This window comes from Seriola aureovittata, chromosome 16, assembly GCF_021018895.1.
Source record: "Seriola aureovittata isolate HTS-2021-v1 ecotype China chromosome 16, ASM2101889v1, whole genome shotgun sequence".
NCBI classification, from domain to species: Eukaryota; Metazoa; Chordata; class Actinopteri; order Carangiformes; family Carangidae; genus Seriola; species Seriola aureovittata.
In genome coordinates this window covers 12174684-12194104 of record NC_079379.1, presented here as the reverse complement: position 1 = coordinate 12194104, position 19421 = coordinate 12174684, and the positions used below count along the sequence as shown (strand labels likewise).

The following is a 19421-nucleotide window of genomic DNA, read 5'->3' as shown; positions in this document are numbered from 1 at the left end:
TTCCTTCTGTTATGATAGCGGGGTCAAAGGTTCATGGTTTTCAAGGCTTAATATCTGATTTAAAGTCCTCTGCATTTTGGATACAGTCAGGTGTTAACATGTCAAGGCAACTTCTCTATACCAATAAGGACAGAGGAGGGGGAATGTTTTGTTTTGTTTGCATATATATGAGGTATATGCAATTTTGCCTGCATTAATGTTGACATGTCATCTTAACTTAATCACGCTATGCTATAAGATAAGGGGTAATACTGGCTAACTAACTACTGCCACATTGTACTGACTGATTATCAATCACAGAGCAAATCAGAGGCCAGGCGGGGCCAACTGGGCTGAGTGTCAGTGTACTCAGCTGTGTTCCATCCACAGACAGTGAGCCATGTCTGGCCCATATATGGCTGCCAGATTTGACAAGGTATTGGGGCTGCAAACTTGGGGCAGGGAGTGAGCTCCAGTTAGCAGTGCCCATGGGTAGCTTTAAGTCCAAGGCGGCAAATGGAATTAGATTCAGAGTAGGCTCAAGTATGCATGGATCAAAAATATCCAAACATTTCAAAAGCCATTCATCATGATTCTAGCAGAAATTTAGCAAATAGATACGCCAAAGTATGGCCACTGTTGGGCCAGGTAAACTACATGGGTTACACTCCTCAACACTGAGTTAAAGGTTAATCATCAGACTTCAACTAGTGATTATAATCAGTGCTGAATAATCTGTCAATTATTTTCTTGATTAATCAAATAATTGTACTGTCTATAAAACGTAAGAAAAAATTGAACAATATCCATCACAGAGCCCAAGGTGACTTCTTCAAATTGCTTATGTTCTGTCAGAACAGAACTAATCTAAATATACTGAGTTTACTTTCATGGAAAGCTGTGAAAAACAGAGTATGAAACTGTGCATTTTTGCTTTAGTTTTAGTTGTAGTTCAATAACTCGCTCTTTGACTCCTGAATACATTATGACTGCGTTTGTTGTAAACCAATGCCAGGTTTAATCAGCACATGAGAGAGAATTCAATCAATTAACAGCAAAACAGAATGCTATGTCCCACCCACTAATCAGTGACACCACACGGATTTAAAGCCCCAATAAAAAATTACCTGGTCTAAAAGTCACTTTAAGATGAAGAGAACATCAGATAATAGCGACACCCCAAGAAAGTCTGCTGCTTCAGTTTCCCCTAACAAATAACTACACGCACACAGACTCACACAGAGAATGAGACACACACATCTGTCACTTTGATCTTTGATTGATAATGTGTCCTTTAAGCAAGTCAATCATTACCAAACTAACAAATTAAGTCATTTATTGCCATGACAGCTGGTGACACCTCTTTCATTAATATTTGTCTGCATAATTAATAAGCCTTAATTGGAATTAATTAGAATGAATTGTTGTTTGGGATTTGGGGGACAAAGAGAAATACCTGCTGTGTGCGTGTGCATGTGCATGTAGTAGGTGTAGCGTGTGTGTGTGTTTGTTTATGTGTTTGTGTGTGTAGGAGGGTTAGATGTTTAATGCTCTCAAAATACAGAATGATGAATGGGTATTTGTCACTGTTACACGCACACTGGAACACTGACACAAAAAGCTGTGTGTGTGTGTGTGTGTGTGTGTGTGTGTGTGTGTGTGTGTGTGTGTATGTGTGTGTGTGTGTGTGTGTGTGTGTGTGTGTGTGTGTGTGTTTGTCTGAGGTGTGTGAGAACTTGTGTTGGCACATCCTGTTACAAAGTTGTGAGAAGATGAGATCATCACACACACACACACACACACACACACACAGTGAACTACCAGCCATGACCCATTTTGTGCAAATGGGTCAACAGGTAGCTTACATATATGTATGTTCTGACATTTTCTTCTAGTGTGACCTTTGCTGTTTATGTGTGTGGGGAAGAACCAGGGTAACACAGATTTCGAGAGGCTTACAAAGAGAGGAGGAGATCTACTGACACACATGGGGGAAGAAACACATGGGGATTCTCTGCCTCAGAGGAGTCAAGCTCATTTCTGAGCCACTACATCACAGAAATAAACTTCTGAATGTTTTGGTAATGTGTGTGTGTTTGTGTGTGTGTAAGTGTGTTTGTGTGTAGCATGAGAGTCAAACTTGCTCGTGGGCTTGAACGAATTGTCTCTACTCAACATTCCTCAGTTTTCTAAAACTTTGAAAAAAAAAAAAAATATGCCAAATGTGACTAGCACATCAAAGACTGCACAATACCACAACGCACACACATATGTACATACAGACATGCATGCACGCGCGTGTGTACAAACACAGTTGAAGGCATGCAAACATGCACATGTGAAGACACAGCTGGACACACAAACACACAGACAAACACAGACCACAGCTAAAAGCATCAAGCAGCTCAAAGCAATCTGCCCTGCTGAATAACATCACCAAGCAAAGCCACTATACCACATAATGAAAAACATACATAAATACACATACATACAAACACGCACACACATATGTCCGTACTCATGTGCGCAAAAGGCCTCATACATACGTATCCAGTACCATATATAGGCTTACACTAATCATTTTTCTATACAAACACACTAGAAAAACAGACATCCATAAAAACACACCAAAGCTCAGTTTAAATACAGAAATAAAGAAACAGAAACTGATACCATGGAGTTATCATACACGCATGAGCAAGTCATTAAACCTATCTGCATTTGCCCTTGAGAGGTCAGGTCACCAAATTACAAAAGAAAACCAACATATTTTCACACTTTGTCCTAACGGTGTTTAGCCTTACAGGTAGTTTGAGTTTTACTGGAGGAGATTTTGTGAAAGTCTCCACAAACACTTCTGCCACCTCCCGAATACATCTTCCCGGAAACAATGTCCTGGTTATTCAGACAATTCAGAAAACTCACTATGGACAGTTTTCAGTTATTTTAAATATTCTTTTGTAACTTCAGTAAAAACTGTTCACAATGCAAACTATTGAGACAGCATGGAAAAAACATGCATGAGTGAGTGTGTGTGTGTGTATGTGTGGCTGTGTGTGTGTGTGAGTGAGAGAGAGAAAGAAGAAAAGGAAACAGACACAGCGCTTCAGCGTGTGTGGTGACACAGGTGTAGGAGGGTAATACAGCAGTTGTTTTTGTGTGTGTGTGTGTGTGTGTGTTTGATGTGTGTGTGTGTGTGTGTGTGTGTGTGTGTGTGTGAGATGTGTGTGTGTGTGTGTGTGTGATGTGCGTGTGTGTGTGTGTGAGATGTGTGTGTGTGTGTGTGTGATGTGTGTGTGTGTGTGTGTGTGTGTGCGCACGTGTAGTTTTACAATCATCCTGATCCAGCGAAATACAATGGGGTTACAGTGCATCATACTGCACATCACTAAATTTACACACACAACTGCTAACTTTACTAAAATATACAAACTCATTCTCCGTCTCTTACACATACATAAACATACACACAAGTACAAAACAGAGGATTTTTTGCATATAAAGCATCGACTCCATAAAATGACTCCACAAACACACACGTAAACATAGCTGGTTTGAAACATATAGTATCTGAACAGAAACAATATAATAGTCACACCACTATCATTATAAAATGATACCCTACACCACAAACCACTGCAGCACAATAACCTCAACTGTATGTATTTGCATTTCCTGTAGTACAATAACCTGCGTATGTTATGAGCACGTTCTTGGATGGGTTAATGGATTCAGCAGCAGAAAAAAAGTAGCTTGATCAATTTAAACACTTAGACATCTTAAACACATTGATCTTGTGATCACCGTCATCAGTCCGTGCAGCAGGTTGGCTTCTGAAATGCCTTTTAGACACGTTTACTCAACTGTAGAGGCGGACTAAAAGTTTGGTAGTGTATTTACACAATTTGAAAGGGTGGTTAACATTACACATAATCTCGCCCCCGGCCGATTAAACAAGTTGTTACCGCTAAACTTTACCGTGTGTACGGAACTAATGAGCTCTGCTAATGAGGTTTACTGAACCAAGGTGCGGCAAAGTAGGCATGATGGAGGAGCAGGTAATGTTTGGCTAAGACTCAGTCACTCCATAATGTCACACAAGTGTGCACACAAGTCATTGTCAAGCGACCTCACAAGTAAAGCAGCTAAATCTCGAGACCACAGCATATGGGTAGCATTTCAAGGCAACACACAGTCACTTCCTCCAACAGTGATGACTAATAGCCGTTTTTCATAATACTTCTCAGAGTACTGCTTCTCTGCATAAACGCCTTTTTCATCAGCAGACGTTTAGCCTCAGTAAACTAGCCATTCTAGCTTCAGGCAATAAGGTTAATCTACCAAGACCCACAAACCGGCCGTGCTCTTCGAGGCAGGGATGCTGATGAAAACTTTTTTCTTTCATTAGAAGAAATTATGCAAGTAGCTTTGTGTGTTTGTTTTTTAAGGTTAAACTAAAGCATGACTCACTGAACTAAACAACATGTACTCATGCACACCCACACAAAAATGCACACACACGAGACTATTCCCTCAAACGTGTGTATTTCCTCAGTATTCCCCCTTAGATGAATAAAAGAGTTTGCGATGAAGTCTAAAAAAGACTATAATGTATTTTTAATCTACATGAATTTGGGCAACGCTTAAAAATTAAAGCTGCTTCTACACAATAAATATGGATGGTTACAGCATGAACTAAACAAACGGAATCAAACAATGACTTGTGATTTTACCTCTACCTAATAATGACTAAAAATAACCACTTCATTATGTATATTAATGAGTGATCAAATAATAAAAAATACATTATAGGGGCTAAGATCCCAACTCTAATGACTAATTGTTACTTAAGTATTCAGAGATGTAATTTAAAATAAATACATTATTTTGTACATATGCATAGTAAAGGTATTAATATTTTTTGAGTTATTTTTGTCAAGTGATTTAGTTTATATAAACCCAGTCGTGCAAATAATCAGGATATTAAAGTTAATAAGCATCATATTGAAGAATTAATGAGAACAAAAATGACAAATTAAAACATATGTGTGTATATATATATATATATATATATATATATATATATATATGTCCTACCTCTGCTGTTCATCAGGTTATAAAAACATCATGGCTGACTCCTGGCCTTGGCATCAGTTATGTTGAAAGCGGCTCGATTCAACCCGGCACCGCAACGGTCCGTCCAGCAGCACAGTTCGGCTACTGGCCCTCCGTACTCCACACTGTAATGGGAAGCAGAAACCAGATGCCAGGTCCAAACTAATATCCCTCCATTTCTTTATCAGGTCCAAGTAACTCCACACTCCACTTTCTCAGCTTCTTTGACTTTTGTTTAAGAAGGTCTTAAACTCCACGTAGCATCAGCTACTTTTGGTCCAGGGCTGTCGCTCCTCTTATGCTTAACAGCTGGGCTATACTGTTTTGAGTTTGATCAAGTGTGTTGTAGATCCGTGTAAAAAGTATTATGCAGGCTGCCCTTCTTGCTGCCCTGTGTTTTTTTTTTTTTTTTTTTTTTGTTCTTGGTTGAGGCTCTCAGTCACGGTTGTCAGAATCCACCATCACCTTAACAACCTGGAAAATGACAGAAAGACAAATAACGTTAGAAACTTGCACATTCTGCGACATTTACTGGAACCTATTTAACTTCAGACATTTTGTCCATATTTAACGTTTACGGGAAATAATTCTATCCAGACTTTCGACGTCCAAACTGCCTGGCTGATCAAAGGTGCACAATAAGCAAAAAATATTTAGTGCCCTCCTGAGACCTCAGCCAGTCACACTCTATAATCATACCAGTTTTATTTTATCACCAGATTTGACAGCTGACAACGCCTTCCACATGTGAGGATTGTTTTGAGGTCCCGGGATGAAGTCAAGCCACTGATCATGTGTTGTAAAGCATCAAAAAAAAAAAAAATCATTGACAAGCGAAATTATCAACCTGAATAAGTGTATTGGCAATTTCTTTCTTTCACATTCTCCACTAAAATTTGCAGTTAAGAGGGGGTAGAGGAATGTGTTCTTAAAAACCCGCTTAGTGAGGAAGGCCGCGCTCAAGGGAGGACGATAAGAAGCAAATACTTCTTTACAACGAGCGTGTGTGTGTGTGTGTGTGTGTGTGTGGAAGGGAGGGGGCATTATAGAAGCTGGCTCAGCTATCTTTAAAACAAACATATCAGTAACGTACACAGTCAGCTAAAACTACTTTGAATTAAGTATTCAAGTTTGCTGCCAACACACTGGTGACAAAAAAGCCACTAATAATACCATGAGGAATTAATTCAAATTAGCAAACCATTACAGAGCGTGGTGGCACCAGCATTAACTCTCTCACTCTCTCTCTCTCTCTCTCTTTCACTCTTTCCACAATTATTATTCACTCTATTAAATACTGATCACTTTAGAAATCAGAACAAACCATTCATCTCTGGACAATTTCTGTGTATTAATTAATAAAATAAACGATTGCATATCACATTACCAGTGGCTGTAAGCAACGACAATTATATTGTCTTTATTTGGTAATTCTAGTGTTAAATGTCAGACTCTACCAGTTCTCAGTTCCCCCTTTTGTTGCCCCAACCACAAAAATCACTCCACCCTCTCTGTCTGTACCACTCCTCTCTCTCTTTCTTTCTCTCTCTGCCACCCCTTCTTCTTCTTTCTATCCATCTTGCCTCTCTCTCCCTCTTACCGCAAATCTAAATCTGAGTCTGTATTTATACAAAGCCAGTTTCCTTGGGTCAGTTTGACTAGTGTGCATATGGGTGTAGGTGTGTGTGTGTGTGTGTGTGTATCAGCAGTGGATAAGAGACAAATCTTAAGTCTTCACACGTGCACAGTTCAGAGCAGAGTCTATATTTGGAACTTGTTTTTTGGTTGCTTATAAAGCCACTGTTTTATCTTCTTTGATAAGACTAAGAGGATAGGCTGAGGTTGTGCATATTAACCCATCTTTCTTTGGTCATAGCAGAACTACGGGTTTTATGTTTCCACCACGACTTTCACTGCTGCCCTTGAAGTTGTATAACAAAAAAAAAAATCAAAAATCAAAACAGCAAAAGACCTGAAATGGATGCACAGGAAAAGCTTTCATATCCCAGGATACCTGTTCAGCCTGTTCAGTGGTTTACCTGGCCCAGTGTGGTCCCGACCACATCCTGATGCAGTTCTAACTTTGTTTGGACTACAGACAGAAAATTAACACACCAGCCATTTGAGAACTTGAGTGCGTCATTATCTGAAAAGGGATATCTGCTGTTTGAAAGGAAAAAAAAAAAAAGGAGATTGCTGGCACAAGGAGTAAAGCACATTATGAGTCATTACTGAAATTGTGAGTCATTTCAAAGACCCTCCCATCTTAAAACAGTAATGTTTTTCAGGATGTATAAATGTTTTTGAAAAAGTACTTGATGATTTCCAGGTAGACATCTGGGATGAAGCTGTCACATGTCCCCAGGTAACTTTATGCTTCCCTCAGGTGATGTTAGTGTCCTTTAAGAGAACATCTGATATTTTACTACTGAGATCCCTAGCTTAAAACAGTGTGACATACAGTACATACACAGACAAGCAAAAAGATCACAGTTATACATTCTGATCCTTTCTCCAGGCTGTTAAATCCTTACTGTGAGCTCACTGAGCACACACACACACACACGCTTCCGGTTATTACATGATTAGCCACATAATAGCATTAGCTATTAGAGCTGAGAGAAAGTAAGAATGTTCGCTTCAAAAATGAAGAAAGAAAAAGAAAATCTGGAGGGCGACCTTCTCATTAGTGGCATTCACAACAGGGAGAGAAAGGGAAGGAAAAAAAAGTTTTCTTTTTGTTAAAGAGTGAGTGTGACTCTAAATATTTTCCCTGTGGATCTGTGACTCAGTCAAGCTGCTGCTGATTCATTTATTCACTCACCATCTCTCCCTGCCCTTCTGTTTTTCTCCTTATCCATTTTTTTTTTTTATTTCCCCACCATGACTTATCTCATTTTTTTCTTCATTCCCGACTCTCTCTTTTACTCACTATTACAACTCCCATTTCCACATCTCATGTCCATCAGCTTTAAATTCCCCATCTCACTTTTCTTCCCTCTCTCTTTCCCATCAATCCATCACTGAGCTCTCTGTCATATTCATATGCTTCTTCTGTCTGTTTTTCCAACTGTCATTGTGGCTGAGATCCCCCCCCCTCCCCTCTCCACCACAGCCTCCTGCGCTCCGACCCCCCTCTATGAATGCGTGTGGTCCAGTCCGACTATAGACCGTTACATTGTCCCAGACAGGTTGGACTGCGCCACTAGCCAGCAGACGAGGGTGGGGGGGGTGGAGGCGGGGGGGGGGGGGGGGGGGGGGTTGGAGACCGGGGGTTCCTAGGGAATGTTTGTTTTTCTGTTTCCAATTTGGTCCAGCCCGAGGAACTCCACACTCCGCTCTGTCTCAAACACACCATTCATGACGGCCTGACGTACATGATTACACACAAATACCCACTCACTAACCCTCCCTCCCTCCCTCCCTCCCTCCCTCCCTCGCTCACACACACACACACACACACACACACACACACACACACACACACACACACACACACACACAGAGTCACAGACATGTATGCATGTACCCATACATATGTTAAGCGGTCTATTCGCCACCTAACCACACAGACGCAAACACTGCACACGCACGCTCACAAACCGCGCACACTCCACTCAAATTCATTCTCAAGCATTTTTACCATGACACACAAGCCCTTTAATTTATCTTTGTTCTCATCTTTTATTGTTTTCTGATTTGTTATTGCTAATGCCGTTTCAGATGACATGGTGGTCAAACTAATGCTTGTTTCTTCCTCGTCTTCCAGTGATTTTTCCCCTCTTTCCCCGGGAAAATGATTGTCTTTGAAAGGCCTTTTTGATGTGTCTCGCTGCATTTTTAGACATTATGTAGACAGAGTTAAGCTCCATGTTCCACCAATTAGAGCACAGAGAGCACATTGTTTCATACTCAACCCAACTCAACTGTTCCATCTGAAATGGATTATTTTAGTCCGTTTTGTTGTTTGGATTTCAAATGCAAAATGCTGATGTTTGCGTGTACTAATAGAAATATCTTGTATCAATACAAACAAATAAGAGCGGCCAACAGAAAGACAGATATAAGAGCCTCTTCTGATGCCTATTGGTTTGTTTTTATATGTCATGGAGACTGAGTTTGATTCCACATTCCATCAATTACACATTGGACAAACAGGAAACGACACTGCTTTTTTTTTTTTTTTTACTCAAAAGTTGCATCTGAAAATTATAGGATGACTCAGTTGTTTTGATCGTTTGTATTTTAAAACAGACAAAAAGAAAATCAGATAACACGAGCAGACAGACGCAATAGGAAAGTGAGAGTTTTTACTGACTTTTAAAAGTTAGAAAATTTGGGGTTAATTTTGACCAATCAATGCGCAGAAATAAAATATTTAACTGTACAGCAAATTCCACATGATTTCACCAGTTTATCACCTACTGTACCTGGGTTTTAAACACATTAAGCAACAATAGCAATAAATGCACATTTGTACGACTAAATTGAAGTTACAGCACAGCTACGTCTGCCCTGGACACACAGGAAGAAAAGCTGAAGTCTCTTTTATTCAGTTGTTGACTCATCACTACTGCAACATTGACTTAACATCAAAAGCTGAATAGGAGGCAAAAGAGCAAACAACAGGAAAAGGAGATACATCTGTTCCTCATTCCTCGTTTAAACATACTATGAAATTACCAGAAGCCTTTAAAATGTTCCCAAAATGAGCCTGAAATTGACATTATGAGTTCAAAAAAGTTTAAAAACTTAACTCTGCTTTAATTAACTACATTTTCATCCCCACCTTTGCGAAGAGCCAAATCTGTTGTTATTATGTTTTCCATCCCCCACCCCACCCCCCCAGCCACGATACAGATGCCACGTCAAATCAGTTAGTGACAACTCCTCTGTTGGAACAGCTTTCTGTTAAATTGACTGATGGGGCAGGAAAAAAAATTAAACAATACGGTTTTTATCCCTTGGCTAGAAAAAACTAACATGATAGTTCCCAGCGGAGGACATGTCAGAAAGTAGACCCCACTATGAGCGGTTGGGGAGCAGCTGACACTAACTGCTGATGTCTTTGTCAAAACGGTGTGTTGATGACTGCCTACGGTTACAGACTGAATATTTCACTGTTGCTAATGAATTCCTTTCGTCTGATGACTCAAACCAAACCTAACACTTATCAGTCAGGTTGGAGTCACAGTTGATCATCAGAGATTTAGTCTGCAACAATTTCTACAATTAATTCATAATTTCCAGTCATTTTTCAAGCAAACATCCACCAACAGTGCACTTGTTCCAGCTTCTACCTTGTGAGTTTTGGATGTTTTTTTCTTGTCTGAGGAAACAAGCAGCATTGATGACGTCAGTTTGAAATCTGGAAAATTGGACACACTTTTCACTTACATCTGACACTGTATGTACTAAACGATGAACCAATTAATCCAGGAAATAATGAAAACAATCATTAGATGCAGCTCTTAATTAAAGCTATTAGCCCATTAGCTTTAGTAGATGGTTATCTTAGTTATTAAATCAAGTGAGCAAACACTTTTTTTAGTAATTATATTTCTAATTATATATATACATAACTAACGTTGCCTACAGAGATATATATTAGTTAAGTTGCTCTGCCTGTAAAGTGTAGGCGGCTGCTATCTGTGCAGAAGAAGAGACGATCAACAACAGAACAAAGCAGAAACTCCTTCATCAAGTTTGTCATAAGACAGGAACACACTGTCATAACACAATCATGCCAGCAATTTCCCTCTCTCGTGAACGCCAGTCAGAAACCTTGATCAACCAGATCTTTCAGCTGCTGAGGTTAAACCTGAGGGAGTGGTCTGTCTGTTCATTACACGAACCAACGCCCAGCTTTCAACTTGTGCCGTGACACAGACGCACGTGCAAGTTACTGACACGCCACCACTTCCCTATAAAAGACATGTTCCTCTTCGTGCCTAAATAAACTCAAACCAAAGGAATGATATCAGTCCACTTCATAATCTGCACCTCCAAAACAGTGTTGTTTTACAGTATATTCACTCAAATAAACTGCATACACACACACACACACACACACACACACACACACACACACACACACACACACACACACACACACACACACACACAGGCAATGGAACAAATAAATCTCTCAGGGATTTGTGAACTAGGAAAGAAAAGTTTTGGGACTGTTGGCCAAAAGTAGCTGCTGCTGTGGCTGCTGAAGAAAGACAAACTTATCAAACACAGTCAAGACAATAACCGCATTAGCCTGTGGATGGTGTTAATGTCCCACCTTGATGTATGATAGTAGCAGGAAACCGGGAGCTGCATAAATCAACATGGGACTGTTGATTTTGACCTTGCTCTCCACAGCTAAAGCTCTCATACATCAAAAATGATGGAGAACAAACTCTGCTTCAGTGGTAGTTGTAGGCGTAATGGAAGGAACTAGTAGCTGCATAAATCAACATGTTGATTGTTGACTCTTGCCGAGCTGTCTTTTTCCCCAAAATACGGAAAACAAACTGCAGCTCTGCCAGAATCACACACACATGCACACACACACACACACACACACACATCTCACCCGCCTGCCCAAATCGGCAAGACATATCTGATGATTTTAAACACACACGCCCATGTATGCATGCATACACCCCCTGTATGTGTGCGTGTGTGTGTGTGCATGCGTATGTGTCATGGTTTGGTTTCTCTGTCTGGGTAAGCTCAAACATTACGTCAGTCAGACACACACGCACATCCACAGGAAGAAACAGGCTGATACACAAAAGCCATGAACACACTTTTACACACTCGCAACTCAACACAACCCTCTCTCATGTACACTACCAGTCAAAAGTTTCAGAACACCACCGTTTTTCCAGTTTTGATTGAAATCTAAGCAGGTCACCAGAAACTGAGAAATCATGATGAAGAAATTGACGAGCTCACAGCTTTCCTGCAGCAATGGAAGTAAATGAAGTCTTGAAAGTTAATTCAAACTATTCCTACAGGTGTTGACTCCGTCTGCGCAAAGGCAGCGTTGGAACAAACTGTGTTACTACACCCTATCTTGCAATTAGAATGGAGAGAAAAAGACAAGCAACAAAAAGGAAGACAGACTGGCTGGTCAGGGGTTCATCCGACAGCAAGATAATGACCCAAAACTTTAGAAGGAAAGAACCAGACGGTGGCTTCACACAATGGAAGAGCAGCACAGTCTCCAGACTTAAACCCCATGGAGCTGGTTCGGGATGAACTGGACAGAAGGTGAAAGCAAAGCAAACTGTAAACGCAACACAATTGTAGGAACTTCTGCAACAGCGTTCAGACAAACTTTCTGAACAATATCTGATTTTCATTGTAGAAAGCACGTCAGGAGCGTAATTAGCTGCTGGATGAGTCAAAAATTTTGATTCCCCAAGAACAGAAAGGCTCCAAGATTCCTTGTATTTAAATTCTCCAATTCTTTATTTATTTGTTCTGTGCTTTAACTTCAGAAACACTGAGACATTGAATTATGTAAATTTAAATAACAGCTGGAAAAATTGAGGTGTTCTAAAACTTGACCGGTAGTGTATTTACAGTCACTCACACACACACACACACACACAGGACACACGCACACACGCACGCACACACACACACACACACACACACACACACACACACACACACACACACACACACACAACACACACACACACACACACACACACACACACACACACACACACACACACACACACACACACACACTTTCCACTCCTGGAGAATCGGACGTTTCCTGCTGCAAGCGGCCGGCCCGACGGGAAAAATGTCTGGACAAACTTAAGATGCAAGCGCGCGCACACACGTACACGTACAGACACACAACAGAACATTTTCAACCCACAATGTTGACTTTATATTCCTTTCCAGCGCCCTTCTATCGGTACGCTGGCCAAGTGAAGCAGCGTTTCCCTGTTGAACACTATCGGGAAGCAAGACTGGGAGGTTTTAGGGGGCCTCAGTGATGTCAATGCAGGGCTGGGCTCCATTCAAAAACTGGACTTCAATCAAAACCCAAAGCCAAATAAGATCATACTATCACAGTGAGTCACTGTAATTTCTTTACTGCAGAATTCTCACAGCAATGAAAAGGGTTTAATATTTCTCACTGTCACAATCAAAGATACTTATAGTGCCTAAGAGCTAATAACTTTCCTTTGATTTGATTCTTCCGTAAAAGCTCGAAAACTGATCTTGTGACTGATGCAAAAGCATTTCGCACGTTCCTGGACTGGAGGGAATGGTTGCCATGATGATTAGTTCAAAGAGATAGGGAAACCAAATGAATGCCCTAGAGACACAGCATTCCTTATATAATCTTGGTTGATAATTGAGGTTCCACAAACTGCACTTTAAAACACACCTGCAGGAAATTTAACAATCAATATTAACCATGACCTCTCTCTCGCTCTCTTTTTTTTTTTTTTTTTTTTTTTTGCAATTTCTCACAATCAATAAATCAATTCCCCCACTGAACTGATCATAGTCAGTTCATTATCACATAATAGGTGTATGAAGAGTGTATGTACATTGAGAGAAAAGTAATTTAATGCAGTTTGGGCTTCCTGATTGTTGGTCTAAGCATAACAAGTCATCACAGCAGACTGGAGCACGTGGTGTAGAGCTTTTAATTATCAGTATTATAATATTAATGAAGCTTAAACTGTAGCTGTGCGCCCAGATCCTCTTGAAATGTTAAATCTATTCAAAAGGATTTTCTCTAGATTTTGGTGGTACAGCAACACATTAACGACTGTACACATTACATTGATTGATGGTCTGTAGTGAGTCTTAACAACACTGCGGTGCCCCAAACATTTGTGTGCTACTTTTTCAATCACGGCTGCTAACTCATCTGGTATGATCTGTCACTTCTCACTCCAAATGCAGTTTTTCTTCACTCTCTTTTCTTTCCATATTTCCTTCTCTCCCATCTCTCTCCGTTTTCATGTGTAAAATTGAACACTGTCAAAGCTGTCTAACTCTTAGGTATTATTCAGGGGAGACGTTTTACATCCTCAGAACTCTTTGAGGCATTTTGCTTCACAAGCCCATATGTATAGACTAAATGATGCTGTTGGCCCATGGAGCAATATAACTGGATTCCAACCAGAATATGTTTGAAGAACAAAGCAAGAAGCACTTGTTTTATCTTATCCTTCAAGACATGACTCCAATTTTAAAGCTGCTTTAAGTGCCTGGCAAGATAAATCCAGAGTATTCTCCTGCTCTGCAGCTTGCCAAACTAATCCTGAACGTTTTTATTATTTGAAAAACAAAAACAGGTTTTATCTTATCTCACAACAGGCACATGGCTTGAGGTTTTATTTAAATGTGGTAAAGAAGAAGAAAGTGCACGTCAAGTATGTGAGAGAGCACCTTTCTTATGTTTAAAACAGGTTGTGCACGTCCAAGCACCTGAAAAAACACAAAACCAATCACAGTGCTGACACCGAACTGACATTTTCAGATGGGATGGGAATTTAATCTAATCGTTTAACTCACTCACTGACTCGTCTAAAAAAGAGCAAGAGGGAGAAAAGGGGAGAGCGACACAGTGAAAGAGAGAGTGAGAGAGGTTCTCACGGCTAGGTGAAATCAGCCTCTAAACAAAAGGGAGAGGACAACTTGTGTGTGAAGCACTAAAAAGCCCAAAAGCCGTGTTGCAGAACAAACGCCATGCACCCCACTGTGCTATTCCACCCACCTCAACACACACACACACACACACACAAGCACACTCACACACACAGGCCCTAAGTAAATTTAACTGTCAGCCGTAAAGTTTTCAACTATAGCAAGTGATCTTTTGCCCCTTTTTCTCTCCACTTTTCCTCCTCCCACTCCAGTGTCTATGTAAATTAGTTCCTCATCTGTCCTTCTGTCCATCCTGCCTTCCTTCTGCACTTCCTCTCTGACTTTATTTTTCCCCTTGTGTTCACTCATTGTTGCCCTGAAAATGAAAGGTTTAGACACTCTTTCCATCTCTGTTCATCTCTATCACAGCCTCATTTCACCTTCCTTATCTTTTATTGTGCTTCCTGTGCTATACCGTCATCCATCTATCCATCCATCCATCCATCCCTCTCCTCTTTCTCTTTCCGTCTCCCCACTCCCCCTCCCTCTTTCTTATCTCCTCCCTCTTCAGAAATGAGAAACAACCTTTCCTCTTCCCTCTTTTTCATCCATTCTTCCTTAACCCCCACCCCCCACACACACAGACACACACACACACTTCTGACTGTGGGCCTCTGACCCCCCCCCCCCCTCCCCCTGACAAAAGTCTCAAAGACCCCCAGATGTGTGCCCCCTTAATTTCCATTTCAAAAAAGAACCACCTCCCTCCCTCCATCATCCATCTAGCCATGCATCCACTTCTACACACACACACACACACACACACACACACACACACACACACACACACACAACAGACACTTCAAAAATGCACTGTTACACACACACACATCAGCAAGTGGACTTTCCTTTTTTGTGAGAGAAAAAAAACAAAATATGCTGACCATGACAAATATCACTTATCTGATCCTTTAAAGTGGAGTGCTGGACTGTTCAGCATAGTATCAATACCAGCAGACAACTTCCGCTTTCAGTGACATTTTTTTTTTTTTTTTTTTTTTTTTTTTTAAATATGCTGACAATCAAAATTCTTATTTATCCATAAGAAGGAACCTGCTGATGGTAAATTTCATAAATCTGTGTGGTCTTCAAATGTTTGTTCAAGACGCAAAGGTGAGGCCTGAGGAGACAATCACTTTAGACTACTTGCATAGTGTTATATAAAGTATGGGTTTTTGATGTGCTACTTCACACAATAATCTGCAAAAACTAAGTTTGGTTAGTTTAAATATATATATATAAAAAAAAAAGATAAAAAATTTACTGAAAACAACACTGACGTCGACTCTCTAATTTTAGACACATTCGTATGTTTGATAGATGTATTCCTTCAGAGAAACTGAGCCTTTGACTTTGAAAACTCATGCCTTAAAGTATCTTAACTCTTGAATGTGTTAAATAAATAGCCCCTCGCCACAAGCCATGATTTTTTGTTAATTGTTCAATACAAAAATTTAATATAAGCGAATCACTGTGATCCAGGAGAATCAGATGTGACGATCAGAGGCTACAACAATAGATTACTAATTAATCTGACGATTATTTTCTTGATTCACTGGTCTATAAAATGTCACAAAATATTGAAAAATGCCTGTCACTGTTGCCCAAAGCTCAGGGTTTGGGAAACTGTCACATCTGTCACAAACTGTCACAAGAAAACCATGAAAGATTCACATTTGAGAAGCTGACAGAGGGGATTGGTAACAAATTGGTAAACTGATTATTGGGGCCCATGTTTCTGATTATTTTCTGTCCTTTATCGCCTAAAGCTCTAAATGAGATTCAGCTGATACTGTCCAGCCCTAGTTAGAATAGAATATCCCTTTGCAGTTTGTTTTTTTTGTAAAATAAGTTAGTGGTCAAAGTTGAGAGCTAGTGACGGCTCAACACAGGACTAAAAGTTCCAAAAAGTGATCTGATCATTATTCAAAACCCAAACAGTGTCTCGCGGCCACCGAGACCATCACTGGCATTACACTGTAGATTGAGTGCCACTAAAATTCATGAGAGAAATAAAGAAAATCTGCCCAAGCCAACCTCCTCAAGGTTGTGGCTTTCTGCCCAAAGTCAACTCTTTCATTTTACGTCAAAGAATTTCCTGCGGTATGGTACATACACAGGTACCAGGACAAGATACTACACCTTAAAAGACGCTACACCTTTAAAAATGCTGTGTAAGTGAAAATTAACTGCTGCAGGACAGGATGAATCCCTGCTTCCTTCTAAGTTTATGTGGTTTGAAGTGAAGCCCTGAGGGCATCAGCCTAAAACTGTCTGCAGGGCTGTACCCTCTAAAGACCAAACCTGCTAGTGGAGGATCGTTTAACAGTGCCAGCAAACCATGTCCGGCTCCATCTTGCAGAGAACAGGTGAGACAGTTAGCTGTAACAAATTGTACCTCACTGGTTTGTTCAGATTTGGGCACAAATGTCAATGTGGACCAGAGGGAAGTAGGAAGGGTGTCATATCTCCCCCTGCTTTCTTTCTGCTAACTCCCTGTTATGGAGCGGCCAGCCAGGATTACATGAATCATGAATAACACAACAGGCCAGACCAGACTGGCCATTCATCAATTACAGTTACTAGATCCATGCTTAATCTTTATTCTAATGTTTTTTCAACAGCCTTAACAATCCACACAGCCAGAGGCACGCGCACCAAAAAAAAAAAAAAAAAAAATCAGCAGAGGCTATCCACTTAAATTTAAAAAAAAAAAAAGAAAAAGAATGTACATGTTAGTCGTTTAAATCATAGTTTTAATTTGACGGGACGCCATAAAAAGTCTGCCCCTTATTACACAGACACACAAACACACAGACGAAGGCTCACATTGACAGACACACGCATGCATGCACACAGAGTGAGGACAAAGACTACTTTGAAAAGTTACTCAGCCACCAGATGTTTTAGCCAGATCCTAGACTACAATACTAATGGGGCTGTTCGTGTGCGTGTGCACGTGTGTGTCTGTGTGTGTGCAAGAGAAAGAGAGAGAGAAAGGTGGGGAGCAAGCGCAAGGCTTTTTTAAGCAGCAAAAATGAATCTCCTTCCACAGCAAGTATAAAGTAATAACAAGTCAGAAATTAAACAAATTGTTTTAAATTTCACACTCTATCATGCATATACACACACACACACACACACACACACACACACACACACACACACGGATCCAATTTTATAAAATATTGTTAAAACACATCAGCCTCGACAGGGTTAGTATTGCATGCACATACACAAACACAAATTCACACTCACACACACACATGCCTAAAGCATTTCACACACACAACAAACACATCCATCCATGAAATAAAGAGCTATTAGCTAGAGATAATGCTGTATGACTGCAAGACATGCACAGGGGAAAAGGCATGTTTGCTCAGAAAAGTGTGCCACATCAAACCTCGGATGAAATATTATTGTGACTGAGAAAGATCACATTAACAAACAAGTGTCAGTGTGTATTTACTCTTAAATGAAAGTTAAGTTGATATCTCTGAGCAAGTAAATGGGAGCATTTTGACAGGGGTTACAGTATGATCAAGCATACATGACTACAACAGTCCTGTGTAGCATTACAGTAAGAATAAGAGAGACAGCGATTTAGAGATAGAGTATCAGAGAGAAGGAAAGAGGCACCTAAAGAGTAAAAGGAAAAAGTGAAACATAGAGAGAGAGAAACATATTTGTCAGCTAAGAAATCTAACTGTGTGTGTGTGTGAAGGTTCTTGGTTTGACTATTGACAGAATAGACAGTTAACCTTCACTACAGAAATAACAATCAGTGAGTCAAATCAGTCATACCGAAGCAGCAAAAGAGACAGATCTGACCTCAACACAGAGAGATAAGTGCTGACAGACTGTTACAATAACTGATAACCATCTATCAACAATGCTCAACTGTCTGGAAATTACTGTTCTTCAACACTGCAGCACTGACGGTCTAACCATGAGAAATGGTGCAATCCTGATTTAATAAGACAGACAGGAACAGATACCATATTAATGAAATATATTGAACTGCAGAGGCATCAAATCACCTGTGAACAGATAACAACCACATCAGAAAAATAGCCATGTAGCAACCAGAAAACTCCTAACTCAGATTTGGTTTTGATAGTAGCTTAACTGAAAGCTGCTGTTACATGAAATACAGTTATTTTAGCCCCCATCTGTTGTGCATATTATAGCTTGTTGAAAGAAAACATCTGAAACCTTGGAAAGTGCAAAATGCTTGATCTTACAGTTTTCTATTACGACACAACAGGTGGATGTGTTGATTCACAGTAATTCACATAAAATCAAATGACTTACTCTCAGTCGGAACAACTTTTAGCCAAGTAGCTTTCTCAATTAGAAAAAAAAAAGGTGCCACTTCTACCCGAGAAAAGTCTCGCTGAATTAAGCATATAGTACTTGAGGAAAACGGTTCAGTACTCTCTCCATCTGCGTATTGCACAGCCTTTTCAGCCTCAACACAAAGAAGCTTACAACATAAATCACATCCAAATTCATGCCACTTACGCCACTGTCACATTTTCCGTGGCTAATTTTCACTGTCTGTCTGCTAGGTATTGTGTGAAAACTGTAAGCAATTACAGACGGAGTCGTGCTCATGGGAACACTTGAGAACAGTA

The 19421-nt window shown here is 40.2% G+C and overlaps 1 protein-coding gene across 7 annotated transcripts in view; it reads right to left on the bottom strand.

The window, feature by feature from the left end:
• The window catches only part of trps1 (trichorhinophalangeal syndrome I), a 256734-nt gene that overhangs the window by 91965 nt on the left and 145348 nt on the right, over positions 1 to 19421 (bottom strand). For all 7 annotated transcript variants that reach the window (XM_056400058.1, XM_056400061.1, XM_056400060.1 and 4 more), the window contains one exon: positions 5077 to 5568. In XM_056400058.1, coding sequence (XP_056256033.1) covers positions 5077 to 5089 — 13 coding nt within the window. In that variant the 5' untranslated portion in view covers positions 5090 to 5568. The remainder of the gene's footprint in view (positions 1 to 5076; positions 5569 to 19421) is intronic.